Source organism: Drosophila nasuta, chromosome 3 (genome assembly GCF_023558535.2).
Source record: "Drosophila nasuta strain 15112-1781.00 chromosome 3, ASM2355853v1, whole genome shotgun sequence".
Taxonomy (NCBI): domain Eukaryota; kingdom Metazoa; phylum Arthropoda; class Insecta; order Diptera; family Drosophilidae; genus Drosophila; species Drosophila nasuta.
The window spans coordinates 45,528,755-45,552,555 of NC_083457.1; the positions used below are offsets into that span (position 1 = coordinate 45,528,755).

Sequence of the window (23,801 nt, forward strand, 5' to 3'; positions counted from 1 at the left end):
ATAAGTTGAAAAATATAAAACTGTCTGTGGAATTGTTTTGAGCTCTGTAACATATTTGCTTTTGAGATTGAGTTTGAGATTTTTTGGGAGTAGTCGCAAATATAGTTGGTCAACTCTGTAGGATAGTGTGAACAACTATTGAGTAAGCAATGATTATTTTTTGAGTTGGTCACGAGAGAACGATTGTTGCGGTGATTACAATTAGTATTTGTTGTTTTTGTGTTTTTGTTGACGTGTCTGAAGATCGTTTTTAGGGGGATTTTCTGCACTTTCAAGCGAAATGGTATTCCCAAAGCACAAAGTAACATCTGCTGGAATATATGTATATTATTTAATTTCAAATACGTAACTTCTGTTTCTACCTGATTTGATTTGTTGTGGGATACTCTGGGAATGACATTAAATGTAGAGTGGGTGTGTCAGAGGCGTGTTTTCTTAAAGGTTTACTTGACTCAGTCATAAGTTAGTCGGCATTTCTTTTAGATCGCACTCTCATCGAAGAGGAACTTAATTAAAAGTAATTGCTGTGAGCTGGTTTTCCTATTCAAAGAAACACTTTTTGTTTGTTTGTGATTAACACCTGAACAATAGAACACGCAGCTCCCTTCCCCTTCCCCTTCGCCCCACTCTGAGCTTGCATTTAATCAATTTGCTGTGGCACAAAAGCAAAGCGAGACGAGTAATAATTGAGTTTGTTTGGATACGCAGATTATCCACGCCACAGTTTATTATTATTATTTTTTCTTTTTTTGGTCAGTTTAGAGAAATTTTTGTATAGAAAACATTTCTATATTTAAAGTATATATGATATATGGGTATAGATAAATGTGGCTTTATTTTTGTATATAAATGCCAATTAACACCATCCGTTCTGGCAAGCCCAAATTGCTTTTGCTTTTGCTTTGGCTTTTGCTGTGTTTGCTGCTTGCTTTGATTTTCTAGTTCAAGCTCTGTTGGCTGGCTTCAACGCTTTAGCTCTGAATGTCAATGACTTGGCTGAAGCAATATAACTAGAGCTCTGTTTCAGCTGGAGGCAGAGTGTGGCATTTGCAGTGCTCATTTGTCAACAACAACAACAGCAACGACAACAAGAGGCAACAACTATAACAACAACAACAATGGCAATGTCGCCCTCAATAGCCATAGAGCGTTGCGCTTTTAACGCTTTTGTGTTATTAATTGTTAAGCAGATCATAAATACTTGCCAACAACAACAACAACAGCAACTCTAGTTGTAACTCCAAATCCAACTATTGTGGCTTTAAAATGGCATTTAGAAATGTTAATTGGCCAAAATCATTGGGAGTGCTCTATGAGGAAACAAAAAAACACTGTTCAAATATATGAAACAAAATACAATCCAACGCAATTGTGCTCCTGCTTCGAGCACGTGATCGTTAACCACAAGGAGTTGGATGCTAAAAAAAGACAATGCTCAAGGTTTTCACACCAAGGTGCCAAATTTGAGTCAAAGTCTCGTCTCGGGGACGTTTCTTCTTCATTTTTTTGTTGTACTTTTTTGTCATTGTTGACATCTTCAAAACGTAAAGTAAAGTAAAGTAAAAAAAAAAAAACATACAATGCTGTATCTCAAGTTGTATTTCTTTTGTTGTACTCGCAATATTGCAAATCCACTTAACGAATGCGATTTTCGAAAGCGATAACAAGTCACATTTGGGAGTTTTTTTGGCTTTTTGGAAATTATAGAAGAAAAGCAACGAAAATTACACTTGAAGTATGAACAATAATGACAATGACAAAGCGAGGAAGGTTTTATAGTATATGTATATATCTATATGTATGTATATTGTGGGGCGCCACAAATTAATTTGCACCTTTCGCCTCTGATGCCGTCGCTGTCGCTGCAACATCAGCAGCAGCAACCAGCAGCAGCTGTCGTGGTGGCAGCAGCAACATCTATAGACAGCAGCCGGTGAAAGTTGCATGCAAATAAAAAGCAAAGCAACAACAAAAAAACTGTGGCTCAAACAGCAGCAGCAAGCTGCAAATTCAAATCATGATCTGGTGCACTCTCTTCTGGAGGCTGCTGCTTCCCAGAGGGCCCTTCTTTTTCTTTTCTTGTGGCTATGGCTATGTCATAATGTGCACTGTCTTTTCCTCATTGCAAGCCGAAGCTTAAACTAAAGCTAAAAGCGTTTCGCTTCAGTTGGGTGCCTAACCCAACTTGGCAATTGTGTGCGTTATTTGTCATTTATTTGCTTTTGCACTTCGCATTTGACTGCGTTTTTGCAGCAAACGGCAAACAGCAGCCACAGCAACAGCAGGAAGCGGAAATAAGTGGCATTTGTTGTAGAGTGTGATGTTTGAGTGCGTTTAAATTCAATTTGCGCGTTTCAAATTGCTCTTTAACAAAGTTGCCAATCACTTAAGCTTACCGTTTTTACCAATTTGAAAGTGTAGCGTTTTATCGCTGCCATTTATCGATAGTTGCGTACGACTTCAAACTGTAAGCACATATTTCATTGCATACTTTCGTGCGGTATGTATAATGCAAGGGAACATTTATCGATGACACATGTTTCTATCGTTTTGTAAATAATAATTAATTTTGTGTTTTCAGATAAATGAAAAAATATTCGTCATGCATTACGATATTAAGCTTCAAATATATTTGGTTCCAAGCACCCTTCCAGGCACGTGTTTGTTGGAAAAACCTCTATGGCCGACAGCTATGGTATGTGGTACTTTTTAGTATATATTTAAGATATGGGGAATTTATTGTCACACAACACAACAAATTTTGCAGTTTTTAAATTAAAAGTGTTTTGCTTTGATATTAATGTGACAGAATAAAAGAAAAACAAAAAAAAAACGAATTAACAGTTGGCGCCCTTATCAGAGCCACTAAGCAGTTCATTTGAGCGAGCGCTGTCAAGTGTATTTGGTATATTTGTATTTGGTATATTGAATATTGAAAGCTGCGGTCACGCTGAGAGCATTATAGATGTGAACGGGATTCGACACAATTGTAATGGTCTTTGAAAATGCATAAACACCATTTTACATGAAGTATTCAAACAAAAGCAAACTCAAATCGTGTGCACGTGGATGCGACGCAGCGTGTGTGCCGTACGAGGCGAACAGTGCAAAGGACAGTGCACTCACTAATTGGAAACACAGCACAAAAGACACAATAACCAAGTAAGCGCAAAAGTGTCAAAACGAGGATGAACCACACCCCCCCGTGCAGCACCCCACGCAGCCCGCAAAAGCAATCGCATTGATTACTACATATTTTCATCATCATCATTGTGTGTGTGTGTTTGTATGTGAGCAGCGAGCAACGAAAAAACAATTTACAAGCAAATTTATGCAAAAATGTCGCTAATAATTGGTGGAGGAGAAGCAGTAGGAGGTGGAGGCGAAGGCGGCGTCGCGTTGGCTGAGGAAATGCAAGATGGAGACAACAGCCGAGAACTGGAGCCGGGAGAGCTGGTCACACCGCCCCATCAACAACAACAAGGCAATGCAAGTCCAGCGCTGAAGAAAGTACTGGCCAAGGACGTTATGAACAAATCATTGCGCAAGCTGACAACACAAATCGATAACGATAACGCGAACTCTGGCGAAGAAAATGTGCGCGCTTTGCTGGAGCTGGAAGCCATCAGGCGCAAGGAGGCGACTGCAAATCAAACCCAACCAAATGGCAGCGCCACATGCGAAACAACCTCAACAGAAGCGGATGCGGATGACAGCGAAGGTTTGTACTCTGATACCGATTCCGATTCGCAGGATGTGAAGGATGTGCAGTTGGCGCGCCAGGAGAAGCAAGCGGAAGCAGCTGCCGCTTCAACATCAACTCCATCTTCATCAGCATCATCACAATCACAACAACAATCGCCCGCCCCGCATCACAGCAATTTCATTGGAATCAATCCGCTGCGTTTTCACATGCGTCCGCCGCCGCAATGCTTTGACTTCGGGCGCATGGGTCCATTTCGACCGAGGATGCCGCGTGGTGGCATGCGAGGCATGCGTTCGCCCTTCTTCAGTCGGCCGCCGGCACCCAATCGTTGTATAACGCCCAACAACAGCGTTTTATCAACACTATCGTCATCAACAACGTGCAATGGACCTCAGGCAACGACGTCTACAAATGCAGCAGCAGGCAGCACCTATGGACCAGCTTTACCTCCCAGTCAAGGCCCAGGACAAGGCGGAATGCGTTCCCGCTCTGAATTAATGTAAGTAGCAGAAAGATACCGACGTCTTTACCTTAAAATCGATCTCTTTTTGTAGCTGGACCACTACGAAGCCATCGATGTCGTTCATTTTTAAATTGGTCAAAGATTGCGGCAACAAGCAGCATCGAGATTGCGGGCCGCGTGATAGACGCAGCAGGGAACCTGCCAGCAGGTCAAAGGAGAAAGCTAACAAAGAGCTGCCCAAGGAACATATGGAGAAGCAACGCGAACGCTCCAAGGAACGAGCGGAGCGACGAGAACGTTCTAAAGAACGTGCACAGCAGCGATCACGTTCCAGTTTAGCAAGCAATCCAGATGCCGGCAAGAGCTACAGACGACGGGAGCGATCCAATCACAGGGAAAAACGAAGGGAACGATCCAAAGAGTCGAGGCAGAAGACGCCGCGTTCGCGAGAGAGAACGGAGAACCATCAGAGGGCAAGGGAACGTTCCAGGGGGCGATCGAAGCCAACGGAGAAGTCAAATGTACGCCATAGGGAGCAAGAGCGTCGCCACGAGGCGAGCAGCAATGTAAGTAAAGAAAAGTCCCGGGAACGAACAGAAAGGGAGACACGGCGAAGTCGCAGCAAGAGTCGCAAGGCAGAGATAAAAGTGAGAACACCGTCGACGCCACCGCCACCAACAGTAGCAACGGCAGCGGTGACGCCTCAGCCAGAAATACAGCAACAAACACTGCCAGTTGTAGAGCAAAATATGCAAGAACAGGAGAAGGAGCAACAGCAGCCGCTAACACCGCCAAGAGCGCCAACGAATGTCGTCGAGACGCGCAAAGCTTTCGATATATTTGCCGAATCGCCGCCAAGACTGAACAAAGAAGCCAGCCCAGTCAGGACATTGACGCCCACGCCAGTTGTGTCGCTGGAGCGAAGTACGACGCCACCTCTTGACAATCGACACGTAAACAAATCAGCAACGCCCCCAGAGCCCGCAAAATCAACAACACCGCAGCTAAAAATGCACAGCGAGATTCACAGTCGCATTGGAGCGCTTCTCGAGGATAATGATTTACATTTGGATGCATTGTTGGCCACCAAGGAACAGCTACTGCGCAAGAGTCATGAGCATCGCAGCAAGAAGGTGGTAGAAGTGATGCATATCAAGCAGGAAATGGTCGAGGAAGAGCATCCGAGAGAGAAACCAAGGCATGCGAATCCTTTCAAGCGTGAAACAGTATTAACTGAAGGTCGCCGCAGCATGCAGCGCAATGGTGGCTATCGAAATAGCTCCAGAGACAGGGAGAGAGAGAGGGACAGAGAACGGGACAACAAGTATAGGGAGCGCAGCATTAAGCAGGAGAAGAATCGCTCCCGAACGCCGCCGTTGCTCACAGCGCGTCAGATAAAAGTGGAGCGCAATTTGACGCCGCCGCCACGAGATGTGGAGCGAGAAATCGAGTGGGAAAAAGAACGCGAACGTGATAGGGAGCAAGAGGTGCCAGTGCGCAATGGAGCGCGGGTTGCCAATGAACCGCCTCCGCCAACCAAACCTCTTGCTGTTACCGCTGATGCACACAGTCCGGATACGGATGACTACATAGACAACTGGGAGAACGATGACTCGACAGCAGGCGGCGATAGCAGTACGCCGAAGAATGCAGCGAACGCAATTGTGGCGCGCTTGAATGGCGACGACGATGACTCGAATACCTTGTGGAATGCCAAGAGCACGCCGCCACCCAGGGCGAAACAGCAGCAAACATCGGCAGTAGCAGAAACAGCAGGAGAAGGAGTCGCAACAACTGTGCCTGACAAGCCGTTGATTAATATACAGGATGTGTATGACACGTTCATGAAGAGTATTAAGATGGGAGGCAACAGCTCGACTGAAGCAAGCGAGAGCACAGCAAATCTGGCTACAACTGCCACAACCACAACAGCCACATCAAATAGTTCCTTAAGTAATTCCACTGCCGAAGAATCTTCCAGCGATGGCACAGATGACGGCACGTCGAGCAGCAGCAGCGGCAGTAGCAGCAGTGCAAGCAGCTCCGATGATGACGACGAGGAGGAGGAAGATGACGAAGACGATGATGCTGATGCTTCGAGTGCAGAGGACGAAGAGCAGACGAACAAAAACGAGCAGGAAGAGCAAAAGCAACTACTCAGCATGGACAACACCGATCAATCGCAATCATCCGCCACCGAAGAGTCAACGCCCGGAAAGCAACAGCTTAGCTACAAGAAGAATAATGTGAGTCGGGATCTGCGCAAGCTGCAGAGTCTCGAGGATAATCTGGCGCGCATACAAATGATGCGAGAGAACTACGATTCAGGTGATGATATCTGTGAGGAGCTACTGAAAATGGAATCGCTGTTCATTACACAGCGGAATGCCATCATGAACAAGTATCGCAAGTCGGAGCTAAAGCCGCCGACAGCAGCTGGCGATGAGGAACAGCAAGTAGAACAGTCGCCAGCCGTTGAGACGCCGCCGCAAGTCGCCGCAATTGCATCGCCTGTGAACAACATCTTCAATGCCAATCGGGAGGCCATCAAGCTGACCATTTCCCCGTTGAAGCTGTCGGCACGCAAACCCGCCATCTTCGACAAGGACGAGCCGGAGACGACTACGCAGCCAGCGCCAACAGAACCGAAGCTGGTCAAGCCGCACAAGGAGATTGCCATTGTCAAGCCCACTATTATGGATACGCGTCACTCGAAGCCACTGCCACCATCTCCGTTGTCCGTTTCCCGCTCCCATAACTCAAGTCATCATCCGCCGTCATCACATCAGCAACATCCGCCGCATTCACTGAAGCGTTCACGCACCCGCGAACGCTCCAGATCCCGCTCGCTCTCGAGGAATCACTTCCGACGTCATATGCGACCGAGTCGCAGTAAGGATGTCACCCGCTCGCCCAGTCCCAGACGACGGCGACCGCTTACTTCGCCTCCGCTGCGACGCGGACGCTTTGTCAAGGGGCGCATGGGCAGCATGGGACGTCACAGTCGCAGCATAAGCCGCAGTCGAACGCGCAGTCGCAGTCCGCTGCACAGGCGCAATCGCAACGTGAAGCCAGCGATGATGCGACGACGTCGAAGCTCGCTATCGCCACCCGGCGGCGGCAAGCTTTTCGCTGGTCCACGATCGCCACCACCGCCAAACAGACGTCGCTCCTTCAGTCGCGACAGATGCTACTCCCGCTCACCATTGCCCTTCAAGCCGCCTTCGCCACCCATGCGACGCAGTTGGTCATCATCGAGATCCCGCTCACCACCACGTCGTCGCCCGCGCACTCGATCGCCGAGTAGATCGCGTTCGAGATCGCCTCGCAGTCAAAGCTTTGCTGACTACTTTGTGGAGAACCAGAGCATGGAGGCAGCTGAATACTACTACAACATGACCATGATGCAGCATCAGGAGGCGGCGGCTGGTGGCGAGCACTACGACGGATATGCCTACATGGATCCGGTGTACAGCATGGAGGAGGCCTATGCGCAGTACAGCGGAGAGTATGCGGACGGCGCAACAGCTACTGTGGCGCCCATGAACTATGATTATAACGGCGCGCTAGTGGAACCAGTTGGAGCAGCTGGCGCGGCGATGCCTGTGCTGCGGGAGCTACCTATGGCACCCATGTCGTCCATGACGCCTATAATGCCCATGGCACCCATGCCTATGTCATCGGTGGCTGTGCAAAAGGGCAATGTGCTGGAGATTGTGCCCTCGATGGTGGCGACTGTGGAGCCCTTGGCGATAGTGGCGCCTGTGCAGCCCGAGGTGCCACTCGAAGATAACAGGTAAGTGTTGCCAAATCATTCTTTATTTCAACTCTTTCATTATTTCGTTTTAATCCCTTAGCAAACCAAAGCGCAAGCGCGTCAACTTTGTGGATATGGTGCTGCCTAACTACGAGAGCGACAAGGAAGATCGCAAAGTTGTAGTACAGCTGCTGGAGCAAAAAGTGCGACAGAATCAACAACGTGCTGCCGCACAGCTTGCACGCGAGCAACAGGCGCGCGAACAGCTCCTGGCGCTTCCCGTACCACCTCGACCCATGGCGCCCAAGCCAACGACTGCGAGTAAAGCGGTGCTGGTGCAGAAGAAGCCCGTCTTTCGTTACTATCACTGTGATGTAGCCAAAGGTTTGGTAATCAAATCACGCGAACGTATCTTACGACCCACACATCCAGCACCGCCACCGCACTTTGATCCCAAGTACATGGCCATGTTGGTAAAGTCTGGACGTCTGCCTATGCCTTCGTTTATGCGTCATCGACCGCCACCGCCTCCTGCCCAGGCTGAGGCCTTACTGCAGGAGTTCTTCACGCGACATCCGCCACCGCCGTTGCACCATGTGCTGCCCCATTATCTACGCGGTCCACCGCCAGCGATGACAGCGCCCACATCACAGCCGATTCCCGTGCTCGGCTCACAGAGCTACAGCAGCTATCATCCAACGCCTGCGCCCATGCCAGTGCCTGCAGCTTTAACCACACCAGCGCCTGTGCCACAACCTGTGCCGCTACCTCTGCCGCTGCCACTGCCCGTTCCTCCGCTTACTGCATCGCCCATGACATCGACACCTCCGCCATTCTTCACGCCACCGCCGCTGCCCACGTTATCATCGCATTTCAAGGTACAGCCAGTGTCAACGATGCGAGAGATTATGCCGGTGGATATACTGCAAAAGATTGGACCGTTGCCGAAAACACTGGACTTGGATCCTGGCCTGGATGAGCCCACTTCCGATCTCACGGATGCCGAAGCGGCGCCGAAAGTGGCAGCCGATGCCAAGGTGCAAACGCCGTCAGCACCACAACTGCTTGAAGCCTAAGACACAAATCGAAGAGAACAGGAACAGACACACAACACAATGCACGCTCCTCAGCCACTTCCTGATCAGTTTTAAGATCACCCGGTTCGCTATATTATACACTCTTATAGATAGATACTCGCATGTACTTAGAACCGACAAACCTGCAAGCTGGACACATCATATAACAAGCTAGTTTTAAGTAGTTATCTTATAGCCTTAGCGTGGACGTAGACCTATTTCATTTTTTTTTACATGATCAACCAACGAGCCAAACTCCTGGCAATTATATACGTATCATTTACATTGGTTTTATACTTCCATAGAAACATTTATTATTTTGAATTCATTTTGATTTCATTTGTTTATTGGAAGCAGAACGCATTTATTGTTAACTCGAGATAGTTTTAAATAACAGAGCATTATTTAGCATCCTCATTGTCATTTAGTCCATTGATTTCTACAAGAAACTAAAACGCCTGTAAATAGAATCGATTCATCTGGAAAAATGTGAAAATATATCGAATCGAATCCCTAGTCTAAGCAAAGTTCGTATTCTATTTAAGAACAAAAACAAAACAATCGAGAAAAACTAAACAAATTAGATTTATACTTAATTCTGCAAATAAACGAAAGTACAGTTGCGTACATAGAAACATAACAGATTTTACACTTTTTTAGTTCTAGTTCCATTGTATCCTTGCAAATGTAAAAAGGATCTTCCTTTTTCGCCCTTACCGCCTTCTACCGATCTGCATTCAAGGATTTTAAGATTTTTCACAACAAAATGTTTGAAAAAATTGTATAGGGGGAGGCATGGAAAAATTGTCGAAAATTTGGAAAATCGGTTGTAACTCCGTCGTTTGAAGGACTATCGGAATGTTCTTTAGCATATAAATAGTGCTTGGTGCTCTGAATTCAAATATGTTATAAAAAGGAAAAAAAAAGTCCTTACAGGAGCGGAATTAATCGTAATTTTCTCTGTAGATAAAATAAGCTATAACTCGAGAGTCCTTTGAAGGATCATGATGAAATTGGTGTCAATCGAAGCTGTTAACAAAGGTCTATCAATTGGCCAAATATCACTCAAATCGTCCTGTTAGTTTCGAAGTTATCAAGGATTTTTCTGTTTTTGGGCGATTTCTGTGCGACTTTTGGCCAAAAATTTCTGATTCTTAGATAATTATATTATTTTTTGATGGCAATCGAAAGATTTCCCCTTAAGAAACCTAGCAAACAATGTCCTGTCAATGTGCGAAAGGTTGACAAAATGATAAGTATAAAAAAATAGGTCCTGATCCCATTCAACTAGAATAATTTCCTTAATTTAAGGATTCCCAGGATGTTCTCTTACACGCAGAAAGACTAGACACAAGTAGATAGTTTGGTTTCAAAATTATTAAGCTTTGCGTTCTTGACTTTATGTATCTAAAAAAAAAGTTAAACTTTACTTTAAATATTTATTTAGTTGCTCATAGGGTATATTGAGTGTGATAACAGAATATAAAACATAGCATGAACGTCGCATAAATTAATCATTCAATTATCTTATCTTTTAATAGTAAATTTAAACATTAAGTATACGCAGCTTTTATCATATAGCCGTCATATAAGACTAATGTGCAGATATTCTAATAGCCTGTTTAATCCCTAAGATAATTGACTACTGGAATCTTATACTATAATATCATCAACAAAGGCATCACTTTATTGCAACTACTATTTCTATTTCTTCAGCTTGTCCTGGGCAAAGGGACCAATGTCAGCAGCATAAGCCATGAGGGCGGGAATGGTGCTCTGTTCGTAGTTGCCGGCAAAGAAGTGCTCCTTGGGACCTGAGGCAAAGACGCCTACATCTTCGGCGCCGTGTGTCTCAGAGTAGAGTGGTACTGTGGCCTGGAACATGAAGTCGGGCTGATAGGTGTCTACATTAGTAAGATCAATGCGACCCTTCTCATTGTAGGTGTTTGCATAGCCAGGACCGTTAGCATATGAAAGAATGGTGAAGGGCTTCTCATCGGTGGCCAGATTGGGAGCCAGCGAAAAGATGTTCTGGCGACGATACTGCAAAGGAAAAAGAATTAGTAGAGCTAAAAAGAGGTAATATAGTGAAATTCCTTACAGGATAACCGTTGATGGACATCGTGTGCGAGTGATCTGAGGTGACCACAATGAGTGTGTCCTCCTCGGAGGTCATCTTGCGTGCCATCTCAACGGTGTAGGCAAACTCTTTGGTGTCCTCGAGAGCCTTGCGTGCCAGGGTATCGTGATGCGCCATGTCAATGCGTCCGCTCTCGACGAAAAGGAAATAACCCTTCTCGTTGCGACTTAGCACCTTGATGGCTGCCTCTGTCATTTCAGAAAGCGAGGGCTCTGCATAGTCAAGCCTGCTGCGGGTGCGATCGCCGTGATACGGACAGTGCGAGACATCGAAGAGTCCCAGCAGATAGTCTGTCTTGTCCAGGTTGAGATCGTAGAGACCCTTGCGCGACCAGACGTAGTGCCCCTCGGCGCCTTGTTCCTCCTTATCCTGCTGCCAGTCCTTGATCAGATCGCGTCCATCAGTGCGCAGACCCAGGATGCCTTCTTCATCGCGCAACTTCTTGTCCCGGAAGTAAGCTCTTCCGCCACCCAGAACCACGCGCAGATCCTTGCCCACAGGCCACTCCACCAGCTGGCGAGCAATGTCCGTGTTGACCTCCGCACTGCAGCCGTCCTTGGTGATACGCTCATCGTGTTCCCATTCGCGATTAGCCACATGTGCATAGACACCAGCGGGAGAAGCGTGTGTGACACGAGCTGTTGTCACTAGACCCGCCCACTTTCCAGCCTCCTGTGCCCACTGGGCAATGCTCTGGGTGTGTGTGCTGTTGTCAGTACCGGCATAGCAATCCTTGCGTTTCACCTGGGCATTGACACCAATGGTGCCGTAGTTGGCCTTGACACCGGTCAGATAAGCCGTCGCTGTATTTGCCGAGTCAGGAGTGCGTTCATCAACTGCATAGGTCTTTGAGAGTCCCACATACGGGAATTTCTCGAAGAAGACCTGCTTGTTGCTGTCGCCCATGTAGTTGCGAGTAGCGGCGATAGTGTGAACGGACATGCCATCGCCCATGAAGAGTATGATGTTCTTTGCGCGATTCTCATTAAGCTTCTTGTGGTGTTCCAGTTTGTCGGCCAATATAGATTGTGCTTTGTCGTACCAGAACTTGGTGTCGAGCTCCTCATCCAATTCGACATAGGCGCGGGAGCTTGGCATCTTAGGATGTTGTTCTGCACAAATAAAATTATCGGATTGGTTGAAAATTATTCATGGAATTTTGTAACAAATCTTCTTCACAATTATTATCACCAATTAAGAGCCTTGATAACTTACGATCTAACAAAAATAAAATAATCTAAACGTTAAGGAGGTAAACCTTTGGTTAAGAGAAATTAATAGACAGCTCCTTTATGAACCCATCATCCGCCAGAGTTTCTTTCTACATTTTTATACCCGCTACCCATAGGGTAGAAGGGTATTATAACTTTGTGCCGGCAGGAAATGTATGTAACAGGTAGAAGGAGGCATCTCCGACCCTATAAAGTATATATATTCTTGATCAGCGTTAACAGCCGAGACTATCTAGCCATGTCCGTCTGTCCGTCTGTGTGTCTGTGTGTCTGTGTGTCTGTCCGTCCGTCCGTATGAACACCTAGATCTCAGAGACTATAAGAGATAGAGCTATAATTTTTTTTCGACAGCATTTGTTATGTTTGCACGCAGATCAAGTTTGTTTCAAATTTTTGCCACGCCCACTTCCGCCCCCGAAAATCAAAAAAATCGAATAACAAGCGTAATTTTAAAGTTAGAGTTGCGAATTTTGGTATATATAATAATAACTATAGTAGTTATGATTCCTGAAAATTTGGTTGCGATCAGATGAAAATTGTCGAAGTTATTAAAGAAATACTTTTGTATGGGCAAACACGTCTACTTACTAGGGTTGTTGCTTTAGATGACAATCTGGTATATTGTGGCGTCTATGGTATATTTTGAATGCGGTACTATATCAATATACCAAATATACTATTTGGTATATTTTTAGTATTTTTGCAGTATATTCGGTATATTTTGAGAAAATTATCGCAAAATATATTTCTTTTATTCAAAATGGGTAGCGGGTATCTCACAGTCGAGTGCACTCGACTGTAGCTTTCTTACTTGTTTTAAATTGCCTCTAAGAACTCAATCGCTAACGGAGGAAAGCTTTAAGAGGTTATAAGACTCCCTCGAAAACGTCTTTCTATTTACTTTTCAAATATACTATTGTATTCTGAAAATGATTGTTTGGCAAAGACCACAAACAAAGTAAAGAGGTCCTAAGTGTCCCTCAAAGCTTCAGCTTATTAGCTACTAACAACTCTTTGTTCTTTCTTCTTATATTTCCTAGTTGCCAGTACAAAAATCTCTTAAATAGTTTTCAATAACCCCTCCCATAATATTCTCAAATCTCATAAATAATCGATTACCTCTTATCTTGATGACTTTATTCCCCCTTAGCTCAAATCGTTTATACAATCTGCTAATCGGTCGGAGCTTCCACTTCGCAACTAATCAACTTAAAGCAAATGATTAGCTAAATTGTAAAGGTATTAATGATCTTTCACTATTTCCCTTTCACTGAGGGATCCCTTCCCTACTTTCTAGCCTTAGCTAACGATAAGCCTTTATCGTTGACATTCACTTACCATGGTCTTGATCGTCTGTTAGATCCGCTCTGGTCGGCGACGTGAGCACCAGGGCGAGGGCCAAGGTGCACCAGACTAGCAAACTGCTTTGCAACTTCAGCGACATGTTTACTCTTCTGTTACAACTCGTCCGACGGCTGCTGCTAGACTGTTGTCCAAAGCGAATGCGACTTGGTTATATAGCCTCAAGTTTTGCTTATCGATGAGCTAGCTGAATTGGCCAGTAATCCCCGGTGTATTTCAATTGTTATTGTGATTTGTCCCAATCTTGAGTGGCGATCGATTAATCTTGAGTGCCACCAGCATATGGTATTGGGTAGAGCGAATAAAAGGCCATAAACATCTGTGCGGTTTTAAGCCAATCAACGCTATCAACGCCTCACAACAGCTTGTCTGCCGATCGTCCGAGTGTCCGTAGCGTGGTTATAAAACGGTCGATCAATTGGGTAGTTAGTACAGTATCTGCCTGACTATCGAGATGTGGACATTACGTTTGCTGACCGTGCTGCTCTTGGCTGCCTGCGTCTTGGGCGGCGCTGTGCCCGGCAAACCGCCAGTGGATGAGGAGGAGCACATGCATCCTGATCTGCAGCGCAATACGCGCACACGAGCTCGAATAATTGAAGGCGAGGACACACAGGACTATTGGCTGTCGGCGAGCAAGGCGCATATTCTGGAGAAGCTAAGCTATGTGCGCAACGAGAAGCGTGCTAAGAACATCATTCTCTTCTTGGGCGACGGCATGGGCTTGGCTACACTGGCTGCTGCCCGAAGCTACATTGGCGGTGAGGAGCAGAAACTGTCCTTCGAGGAATTCCCCTACACGGGTCTCTCCAAGACTTATTGTGTGGACAAAATTGTGCCCGACTCGGCTTCGACTTCAACGTCTTATTTGTGCGGTGTGAAGGCCAACTACGGTACCATTGGCGTCAATGCGCATGTGAAACGTGGCGATTGCCAGGCTATGGCTGATACCAACAACCATGTCTTCTCTGTCGGCAAATGGGCAATGGATGCGGGCAAAGCGGCTGGTCTAGTGACAACCACTCGAGTAACCCATGCCTCGCCAGCGGGAGTTTATGCTCACACCGCCGATCGTGAGTGGGAAAACAATGCTGTGCTTGAGGAAGCTTGTGGCGATTTGGCAGAAGGACTGGATGATATTGCGGTGCAGTTGATTCATGGCGAGGTTGGCAGCAAACTGAAGGTGATACTTGGCGGCGGAAAACGCAGCTTCTACGATCCAGAGTTTTATGAGAAAGGACGCCGCACCGATGGACGCAATCTGGTTGCTGAATTCGAGGCTCTGGCCGAGGGCAACACTTTCGTGAAGACCCAAAAGAAGCTGCTCAATCTGAATGTGACTGAAACGGATCGTCTGTTGGGTTTGTTCAGCAAGAGTCATATGCACTACCACGTGGAACAGCTGGCTGATCCAGAGAACAATGAACCCACATTGGAGGAGATGACAGAGAAGGCCATCGAAATGCTACAGAAGGAGGAGAACGGCTACTTTTTGTTTGTGGAGGGCGGCAAGATTGATATCAGTCATCACGATACCATGGCACGCATTGCTCTCGACGAGACTGCGGAATTCTCCAAGGCCATTAAGCGTGCACGCGAACTAACTAACCTCGAAGACACACTCATCGTGGTCACCTCGGATCACTCGCATACGTTCAGTGTAGGCGGCTATCAGGCACGTGGCAGCGACATCTTTGGCGAGGCCGAATCCCTGGGCACCGATGGCAAACCCTACTTGACGCTTAGCTATGCGAACGGCAAGAGTTTCGATCAGTACTACGATACGGAAGCCCATGAGCGTATAGATCCCACTTCGCTGTTGTCCGAGGACACTGCTCAACTGTTTCCGGCCACAGCTCCCTTGGAGTCGGAGACCCATGGTGGCGAGGATGTCGGCGTATTTGCCTCTGGACCTTGGGCTCATCTATTTACTGGAGTCTATGAGCAGAACACCATTCCTCATATGCTTGCCTTTGCTGCGTGTGTTGGCGATGGCAAAACTGCCTGTGATTAAAGCACTGATTGATTGATTGTTTAGTTCTAATTAAACTTCGCACTCTTTGGTGAAGATTGCCAAAACGATTCTCATATACGCGTTAATACTCACAAATCAACATATTCATCCGGCTGGGAAAAAAGTTCTCTTTTAAAGGGGATTACAGTTTGAATAAATTTAAAATATATTTACATAAGAAGTTGTCTTTTAAATGGGGATTAGATAGCGGGACAATATAATGGAATTGATTCTATTCCATAGAATATTGAATTCAGAGTTGAAGACCATAGATTCTTTATTGAATAATAATTTAAATGGAAATATACAATAATAATAATAGATTAGTTATTGAAATAAAAAACATTTGTTTTGTTTTTGATTTAAAATTCAGATTTTCAGAGGAAATAGTTCTTAAGTTTTTTGGCCTCTGAATTCAAGAAGGCAATTAAAGGTTTTTAAATTATGTACCTATGATGTTTTCGGATTATTTAGGCTATAAAAATTCCAGTGATAGATTAACATACAAAGGATGTAAGCAGTATACAAGACCTCCAGAAAAATAGTAAAAAACGAAAGCTGTATCTCAAGAGCAGCATAAAATAATCTCTCGTTGCTGAGCCGAACAATCAAATGATAGCTTCAGATTGCAAGTGAAATGCAAGAAGTATAATTTATTGGTACTAGATAGTGAAAGATTTCCTAAATCAACAAGCTATCATTATAGAATATAGTATAATAACATTATAAATTAATTTTGTTATCTACATATATGTACCTATTTATTTGTTTGAAAACAAAAATGCACCTTGACTACATTACCAAAAAAAAAAAAAAACAAAAGAAGAGTATTTATAGTTTCTCTGAGCAATCGAATTCCTAACTTTCCGCTGTCATAATTCTGAATAATCTCTCAAATAACCTTGTACTCTGTCTTTTCTATGGAGATTACTTCGAGGGGAACCCGCTGGGAATTATGAATAAGTTCAACAACATTCACCGAATCTGATGGGTTCTCTGAAGAACTTATTATAAATCAATTTTCAATGATTAGCCAAACAATATGAGCACTTTAATAGCAACTCAATGGTATATGAGATCACGCTATGTTCAGTTCATTGATTATAAGTACTTGTATAAGTATAAGTGAAATTAAATTGTTATGATCGTAAATTCGACAGACAATTTGATATGATATGAGTGTCGCTGCAACTAATCTTTTTTTTCGAATGGGAAACAAACAACTTTCTAGATCTAATCAAACTGCAGTCGTGTGATTGCCCTTCAGTTATTAGCTTCAGAAATCGAAACTATATAATAATTATCGTTATCAGCTTTGGAAAAGGTTTTCAAACGGAAATTCCGTAATATAGATAACTCGTTATGTATTTTCTCTTTTTAATATATTTGGTCTATGGTTAGTCTGTATTATTATTTCATTCTTGTTTTGGATTTAGTAGCTAAGATACTTATGAAAATAGGAATTACTTTTTTTCTTGTAGGAAAATTCTTGTTTCCTAATAAGTTATCAATTTTATTGCGATTTAATAGAGATTAGGATTGAACTAAAATCCATATCACAAGTAGAAAGAACGTTTCGTTCTTTGTCTTTCTTTTACTGCGTATTTGTCTATTGGGGGTATTTATTTTTTTTTTTTTGTAGATTGGGATTTTTAAAATTAAAATAAATGGAAATTCCGAACTATACTTAGAGTGACATCCCATTTATTTTTATTTTTTCAGAATGAATTGTCAATATTGTCGAGATTCGAGGCGAGATTATCTCAAGGCCCCAGGAAATTCCATATTAAGTCTAGAATGTTTCGCGCACTCTCCTTCTCGCTACCAACGTCTGTGTCTCCATTGAGGGCATTTCATTAGGGTGTGTCAATAAGCCATAGATTGAGACGCGATTGTGTCAAGATTGTTAGGAATTATCAGTACGTGTTTATTATAATAACTGTATATTAAGTGGGTCTACTTAGGAGTCTAGAGGATGACGGCATATCGCTGATCGGTGGTGCGTGGCTGAATAAGCGAAGCGTACTTGTCCCTCAAATCGACGAGGGCGCGCTGAAAACTATCCATGCTGCTCTCCAGCTGATTAGTGCTTCCCGGTTCCGAGCTGGCCGCACTATGGGCATTCGGTTCACCCAAAAGCAGCACCCGACGCCAATCGTTGGCATCGGTAATGCCACGCAACGCTGCCTCCTTGCGCGATTCCATATTGTTAGAAGAAACAGCAAACATGGCTTCATCTAATCCTTCGGGTTGATCATCGGGTGTAGGTGGCGTCGCTCCTGGTCTGGCCTGACCTGGCGGCGTAATTCCTGATGTTGTGGCTGCTGTGGGCACAGCTGCCTGTTGGGCGAGTAAATCTTGCAGATTGCTGGGTAGTATCTCATTGATGCCTTCGCGGGGGTTTTCAATTCGCACTAGCTGCCCATCGGGTGTGATACGGAAAAGTTGCGCACGTCCATTGACGCCCGAGGGAATAATGATAATGTTGCCAATGGCTGAGGCAATGCCCTGTCCTGAAACACCGCCGGGACCAGCCAAGCCAAAGTTATTCGGACCGAATCCCTGGCCACCTTGACCACCGTACTGACAGGGAAAACAGTAGCCAGGTGGTCCTGGCGGTCCAGGCAATCCTCTGGGTCCAATCAGTGGTGGAATGTGTTGGTTGAAGGGCGGCACAGGCGGATAACCCCAGATGCCGCCACCGCCTCCAGCGCTGCCGAGGCCACCAAGACCTGGAGGGCCACGCGGTCCAGGCGGACCCGGAGGTCCTGGCTCACAGTTGCAGTTCAAGAGCGAAGCATTAGCAGCCGAGTAGAAGCCTGAAGAAAGTCGAAGAAGTTGCAGCAGTCGCAGGTGAGGTACAGTTAATCCTTTAGGCACTTACCGAGCAGCAGCACGGCGAGCAGAGAAGACGATAACATGATGTGTTCTATGGCAGCAGCATCCACAAACTGAATTGAGAACAGACCTTGGCATCTGTCTTTTATATTAAACAGTTTGAACTAGTTTTAATGATATTCGTTGCAGGGCATTTTCATGTGCATACCAAATGAGATGAGTTCTAACTGTGCTTTCATCAGATAAAAGACGAAACTCAAGAACACATACCATATGCAGTGGGTTTTGCCTGCATCATCGCGGTCATCATCATCGTCAACATCACAGACACTGCACTGTCTCGTTTGAGCTGAGGTCCAAAGCATGTCACTCAATTCGTGTCAATCATCACATAAAATTTTTACAAGTCCCGATGTTTATTACCCCCATGTTTTGAGATAGAGACTAAAAATCACGTGGGCACATTTTTTGTGATTATGAATGAAATCGATTGCTTTGAACACCTTTCCACACTCCCAAAACAAGTGAAGGGTTCTAATGTTTGGTCATCAAATGTCAGAAAAAACTATTTTTAAGCGCCGTTATAAACGTCCCCGCACATACAAATAGTTAAATTAGGGAAAATTTTTGGGGAGAGAAACAAGAAAATTCGATCGAACTTTTCATTTCCATAAATTAAGAATAAAATGAACACGCTCGGAATTTAATGCTGCGTATACATTCTTTCGTGGAAGTTCTTGAGTTCTTTCTTCATGCTTATCGCATACTTCTCCTGGTTCCCCAACACGCGTCATTAGTTTATCTTGAGTGGCATATCGAAGTGACTTCCATTGTGGAATCCAAGTGGATTCGATTGACAAGACACACTTAGTACGCATACGAATTGGTCGAAAGAAAAAGTGTTTTTCGAGATTGCGTGGAAAAGTACTCGAGTCTTGAGAGTCGAAAATGCGCGACTGAAAGATATCCTAGTTCAATTACGTATAAGGGCGTGTAGTTTATTAAACTGACAACATACATTTATTTTCAACGTTATCTGCGTTTGCTATTTAGAAAAAACTTTGCAAACTTGGGAACTCTTGCTCTTCTATTCTTCGAATTCAAACGACCGGAAATACTAAATGCGAAAAATAAATGATAAAGTTTGTTTTAGTAATTAGCACAGCAACGCAAAGAAAACAAATGAATAGAGCTTAAATTTGATACTAGAGACTTGGATAGCACCCATACTAGTATATGTATGGGTTTTCTTAGAGTTTCGTTACGATCTAATCGCAGAAACATTATGAAAGAACGAACACGGCTTATAGCTAGTCACTTAAAAAACATACACAATAATTGACTGTAGTCTAAATGGCTTAAGACAATTTAATTACGATCGTATTATAGTTTTGTGAGCTATAATAGAATCAATAAAATAGAGCGAAAGGGCTAGAGACTTGAATAGTAACATAAAAACTGTTACAATTTTATTACGATCGGATAATAAATTTAGAATTTATTAAAGAAACAATAAAATATGTCAAAAATGATTAGTTGCTTTAGTACGGAGTGGGATTTCTTTTGTGAATCATATATAAAATTCTAAAAAAAAAACTTATGTATAATAGGGACAGAAACATTTGTAAAAAGTTGTGTAGCTCTATCGTTGCTAAGTTTGTATTAAGGCATTAAATTGGGGGCTATATCGATTTAACTATTAATGCTGATTCGGAATATATTAACATTATCAAAAGTAAACTGATAAGTTTATTAATGGGAAGTGGGTGTATATTAATCGAGTATACTCAACTGTAGCCACCAAACCTAATAAGGGTCTTTCAATGCGCTGAATATATTAACAAAAATATTATATGGCTTTCATAAAGTTACATAAATTTGGTTGTTGTTTCAACTAAGCAACCAATCATCATGAAATTTTAAAAGTACATACCATATTATACTTAGTATAAAAAAAGCTTGTTGTTCCAACTTACCTCAATAAATTGAAGGGGTAATTCCATATAAAGTCCTTGGCAACGTAGTCTTAACTGCTGATATAGATCCATCATATAACAATACTTTGGTCACGATTTGGTCATCACTTGTTTTGTTCGCACTAATCGCTAATAAATTTCACCATTCTTCGTCGCACACCGTGCAAAACGTGAAGGCAATAAAAATTCGAAATTTGGATTCCCGTCTGGGGCCTTAAATTAATCACGTGTACAATTTCAATGATTACGCACATTCTGTAACCATTTGCCGGCTATTGATTAAGCTAAACACGTTTTAATTAGCTACTGTTGTTTGCACTTTGATAGAAGTCGCGTTGGAAACACGCGATACCGAGAGACGATAAGAAATCGAAAGTGTTTTTGGGTGTGTATGCGGTTAAAATTGGATTAATCTCAGATTCATGGTTGGTTTTCTATGTTTGACTTTATTAATTTAATAATTATCGACTATTGCTAATCAGCACATTTCTGCGTACGGTCTGCATTCTTTTTATAAACTTAATTGGCGCAAAAAACAATCTGAAGTCACGTTTGTAAATTGCAATTTTACATCTCTACTAATTGCTGCTGCAGTGTGTGTGTTATTTTTTGTTTTGATAAGATTCCAGGCATAGTATTCGATGATATTACAATATGCACTCACTCACACAAAACACTAAAAATAGTATGTGCCACATACATATATGTATAATATACACACAAAGATCAGATCTGATTAAATTATAATCAGCTCAGCTCGAGGGCTGTTTGGTATCATTGGTGCGGTCGCTTTCGACTTGTCCGATATGAGAGAGATAGGGGCGTGGATACAAATTTAGGATAGTTTTGGAAAAATATATAAGAGATAGTAGTATATATATAAACACAAGATGGTTAACTAAAGGACTATGCAATAAATACAATTGTAAGTGTTTTAGGATTGGTTAGCATTATACAGCCGGACGAACTTAGTCTATTTTCACATTGGAATAAATTTTACGCACAAACAGATTTGTGCCCACATAGCCGACGGTTCCGCAAATGATGCCCAATGCACCGCTGAAGAGTGCCATATAGCCGAAGTAGAATGCCGTTTGGAATAGGCCAAACATTCTGCAAGAAAAACAATTGTATTTATAAAACAATTCTGGATCAACTTTAAAATCAAACTTACTTGGTTTTAAAGAAGAAGTAGTAAAAGGAGTAGGCATAAACGTAAATCGATGTGGATCCAGCAGCCATAAAGCTCGTCCATTGCCACCGATAATCCTCAGCGTTGAGCAGAAAGTACGTGCACACAATGGTAACACAGACAGTGACCACAGTCAAGATGGTGAACACGAGCAACATGAAGCCATAGACATAATAGATTTTGTACGCCCAGAACGAGGTGAAGATAAAGTACCTGCAAAAGTCATTAGCGAGCAATTAGCAATTAATCTTATCTTAGAACTTGTTTGCATCACATACATTTCGATAAAGATGGAACCAAACGGAAGCACGCCGCCCAGCAGCACAATAATTAATGGTTCCATGTACCATTTCTTCTCAGGTATGGGCCGTGGCACAGCATTCACACGACACGGGAAATCCGGTTGGCCATCCAAATTACGTCCCACTACAGTGCCCACAAGAGTCAAGGGCAAGATGACAAACAGGCAGATGCAAGTGACAGCTACCATAGTGCCAAAGGGAATGGCACGCGATGCATGATATCCGATAGCAATAAAGTTAATCATGAACGCAGTGCCGCAGACTGCCACAGGCACCGTAAAAGCGGAAGCGAGCATTTGGCGTATCCACAAACGGCCGCCAAGTCGAGCGTAAAGCGAGCCACCGAAATAACCATTAATGGGTGATGTGGCCGCGTACACAAAGATGGCAGTCGATAGCATCGAGCCACGTCTGCAAGAGCAAAGCAGAAAGAAATTAATTATTTAATATGGTAATTGTAATTGCATTCGCTTCACATACTCAGTGTAGAGTTCGCCGACAATGGCAAACATAATTACACAAAAGACCACCGAGATGAGCTGATAACCGGCGCCAACGAGTGCAGAGAAGAGCAGCGCATTGGGTGGCGATCGGAAGACATCTCCATGCACCTGCTTCCAGCCGTATTCGTCACCCAGATCGCGTTCCATATCATCCACCTCCTCGTCCTTGCTGTAACGCGCATAATCCTTGCGCAGTGTGCGCATTAAAATCATAGAAACCAAGCCCACCAAAAATATGACCATCATAAAGCTATTGAAGATGCTGAACCAATGAATCTGTCGCAAACATTAATAATTAGTCACAGTTAATTGCAGGTCGAACTCCATTAAACTCACTCTATGTTGGAAGAAATTGGGATCCAGATACTTGTCAAAGCGATTCTTAAACTCAATCTTGCTGGCCTTCCAGTTCACCTCGTAAGAGAACTTGATCTTGGCATCCGGCTTCAGCTCCTCTCGTAAATCCGTCGTGAGCGTAACGTCCACAATTTGCTGTCCATTGTAGCCAATGTCGAACTTCTTGTGCGTATGTATATAGTACTTCCCATCGGTTTCATCTCGCTCACCCACTTTACCCCAAATGGGCAGACCATCGATGTACATCTGATACCAATATTCATTCATCACGGCATACGTGAATGCCTTGACACTCTCCTCGGTCAGCTCGACCATGCAGAGCACGGAACGTGGCACATCCGTCTTGAAATCCATCTCATAGCCACTGAACTCCAGTTCGACGCCCTGCAACGCCTCGCTGAGCGTCTCATGGTAATGCGAGATGCTCGATTTGCCGCCACTGCAGAAAGGCAGTGAGAAATAGGCGTAGGTCTCCTGACGATTATGATACGGGCCTACCGTGTTCATCCACAAGACGACCTCCTCTCGATCATTGTACTGCAGAAAATGTGGGTAGAGGGGGAAGGAAGCATGTACATACAGCGCATACAAATACAAATACAAACATACCTTGTGATTGTGCTCGTCGGCCGACACCGACACGTAGCAGCTACTGACGAGCAGACATAAACAAATTAGCAAGACCGGTGACGTGCCCATTATTGTTGCTGTGTGCTGGTGTTGAAGCTGTTGAGCCTGCTGCTGTTGCTGCTGCTGCCTAGTTGGCGTTTCTTTCCAGGGTATATTTTTGTAGTTCAACAAAATGAAAGAATTAAACGAAATATATTTTTGTAGTGCTGACTGTTCTACGTGACCGCAACTTGCAATATCAGAATATCCTAAT

The 23,801-nt window shown here is 44.0% G+C and overlaps 5 protein-coding genes across 6 annotated transcripts; 2 read left to right on the plus strand and 3 right to left on the minus strand.

Annotated features, from left to right (window-relative positions):
- Positions 1 to 2,781: 2,781 nt before the first annotated feature.
- On the plus strand, positions 2,782 to 9,644 carry LOC132789133 (serine/arginine repetitive matrix protein 2). The gene is made up of 3 exons (XM_060796919.1): positions 2,782 to 4,205; positions 4,261 to 7,965; positions 8,027 to 9,644. Exons 1-3 carry the CDS (start codon positions 3,340 to 3,342, stop codon positions 9,000 to 9,002), a joined length of 5,547 nt encoding a protein of 1,848 aa, XP_060652902.1. The 5' UTR covers positions 2,782 to 3,339; the 3' UTR covers positions 9,003 to 9,644.
- A 1,024-nt stretch (positions 9,645 to 10,668) lies between these two features.
- Positions 10,669 to 13,869, minus strand: LOC132790990 (alkaline phosphatase). Its single transcript, XM_060799760.1, has 3 exons — positions 13,713 to 13,869; positions 11,104 to 12,254; positions 10,669 to 11,045 (listed from the first exon to the last, which is right to left on the minus strand). Exons 1-3 carry the CDS (start codon positions 13,816 to 13,818, stop codon positions 10,707 to 10,709), a joined length of 1,596 nt encoding a protein of 531 aa, XP_060655743.1. The 5' UTR covers positions 13,819 to 13,869; the 3' UTR covers positions 10,669 to 10,706.
- Positions 13,870 to 14,152: 283 nt separating this feature from the next.
- LOC132790991 (membrane-bound alkaline phosphatase) lies at positions 14,153 to 15,931 on the plus strand. Its single transcript, XM_060799761.1, has one exon. The coding sequence runs from the start codon at positions 14,191 to 14,193 to the stop codon at positions 15,748 to 15,750; it is 1,560 nt and encodes a 519-aa protein (XP_060655744.1). The 5' UTR covers positions 14,153 to 14,190; the 3' UTR covers positions 15,751 to 15,931.
- Positions 15,932 to 17,487: 1,556 nt separating this feature from the next.
- On the minus strand, positions 17,488 to 19,766 carry LOC132790607 (collagen alpha-1(III) chain). 2 transcript variants are annotated; one of them, XM_060799188.1, is made up of 4 exons: positions 19,607 to 19,766; positions 18,797 to 19,544; positions 18,635 to 18,730; positions 17,488 to 18,569 (listed from the first exon to the last, which is right to left on the minus strand). In XM_060799188.1, exons 2-4 carry the CDS (start codon positions 18,951 to 18,953, stop codon positions 17,719 to 17,721), a joined length of 1,104 nt encoding a protein of 367 aa, XP_060655171.1. In that variant the 5' UTR covers positions 18,954 to 19,544; positions 19,607 to 19,766; the 3' UTR covers positions 17,488 to 17,718. The 2 variants fall into 2 exon arrangements, with proteins under 2 accessions (XP_060655171.1, XP_060655172.1); XM_060799189.1 differs by lacking the exon at positions 19,607 to 19,766 and having other exon boundaries at positions 17,489 to 18,569; positions 18,635 to 18,752; positions 18,859 to 18,908.
- A 1,224-nt stretch (positions 19,767 to 20,990) lies between these two features.
- On the minus strand, positions 20,991 to 23,790 carry LOC132790221 (transmembrane 9 superfamily member 3). The gene is made up of 6 exons (XM_060798684.1): positions 23,528 to 23,790; positions 22,898 to 23,455; positions 22,539 to 22,837; positions 22,035 to 22,469; positions 21,739 to 21,969; positions 20,991 to 21,677 (listed from the first exon to the last, which is right to left on the minus strand). The coding sequence occupies exons 1-6, from the start codon at positions 23,615 to 23,617 to the stop codon at positions 21,533 to 21,535; spliced, it is 1,758 nt and encodes a 585-aa protein (XP_060654667.1). The 5' UTR covers positions 23,618 to 23,790; the 3' UTR covers positions 20,991 to 21,532.
- Between the last annotated feature and the right edge of the window lie 11 nt (positions 23,791 to 23,801).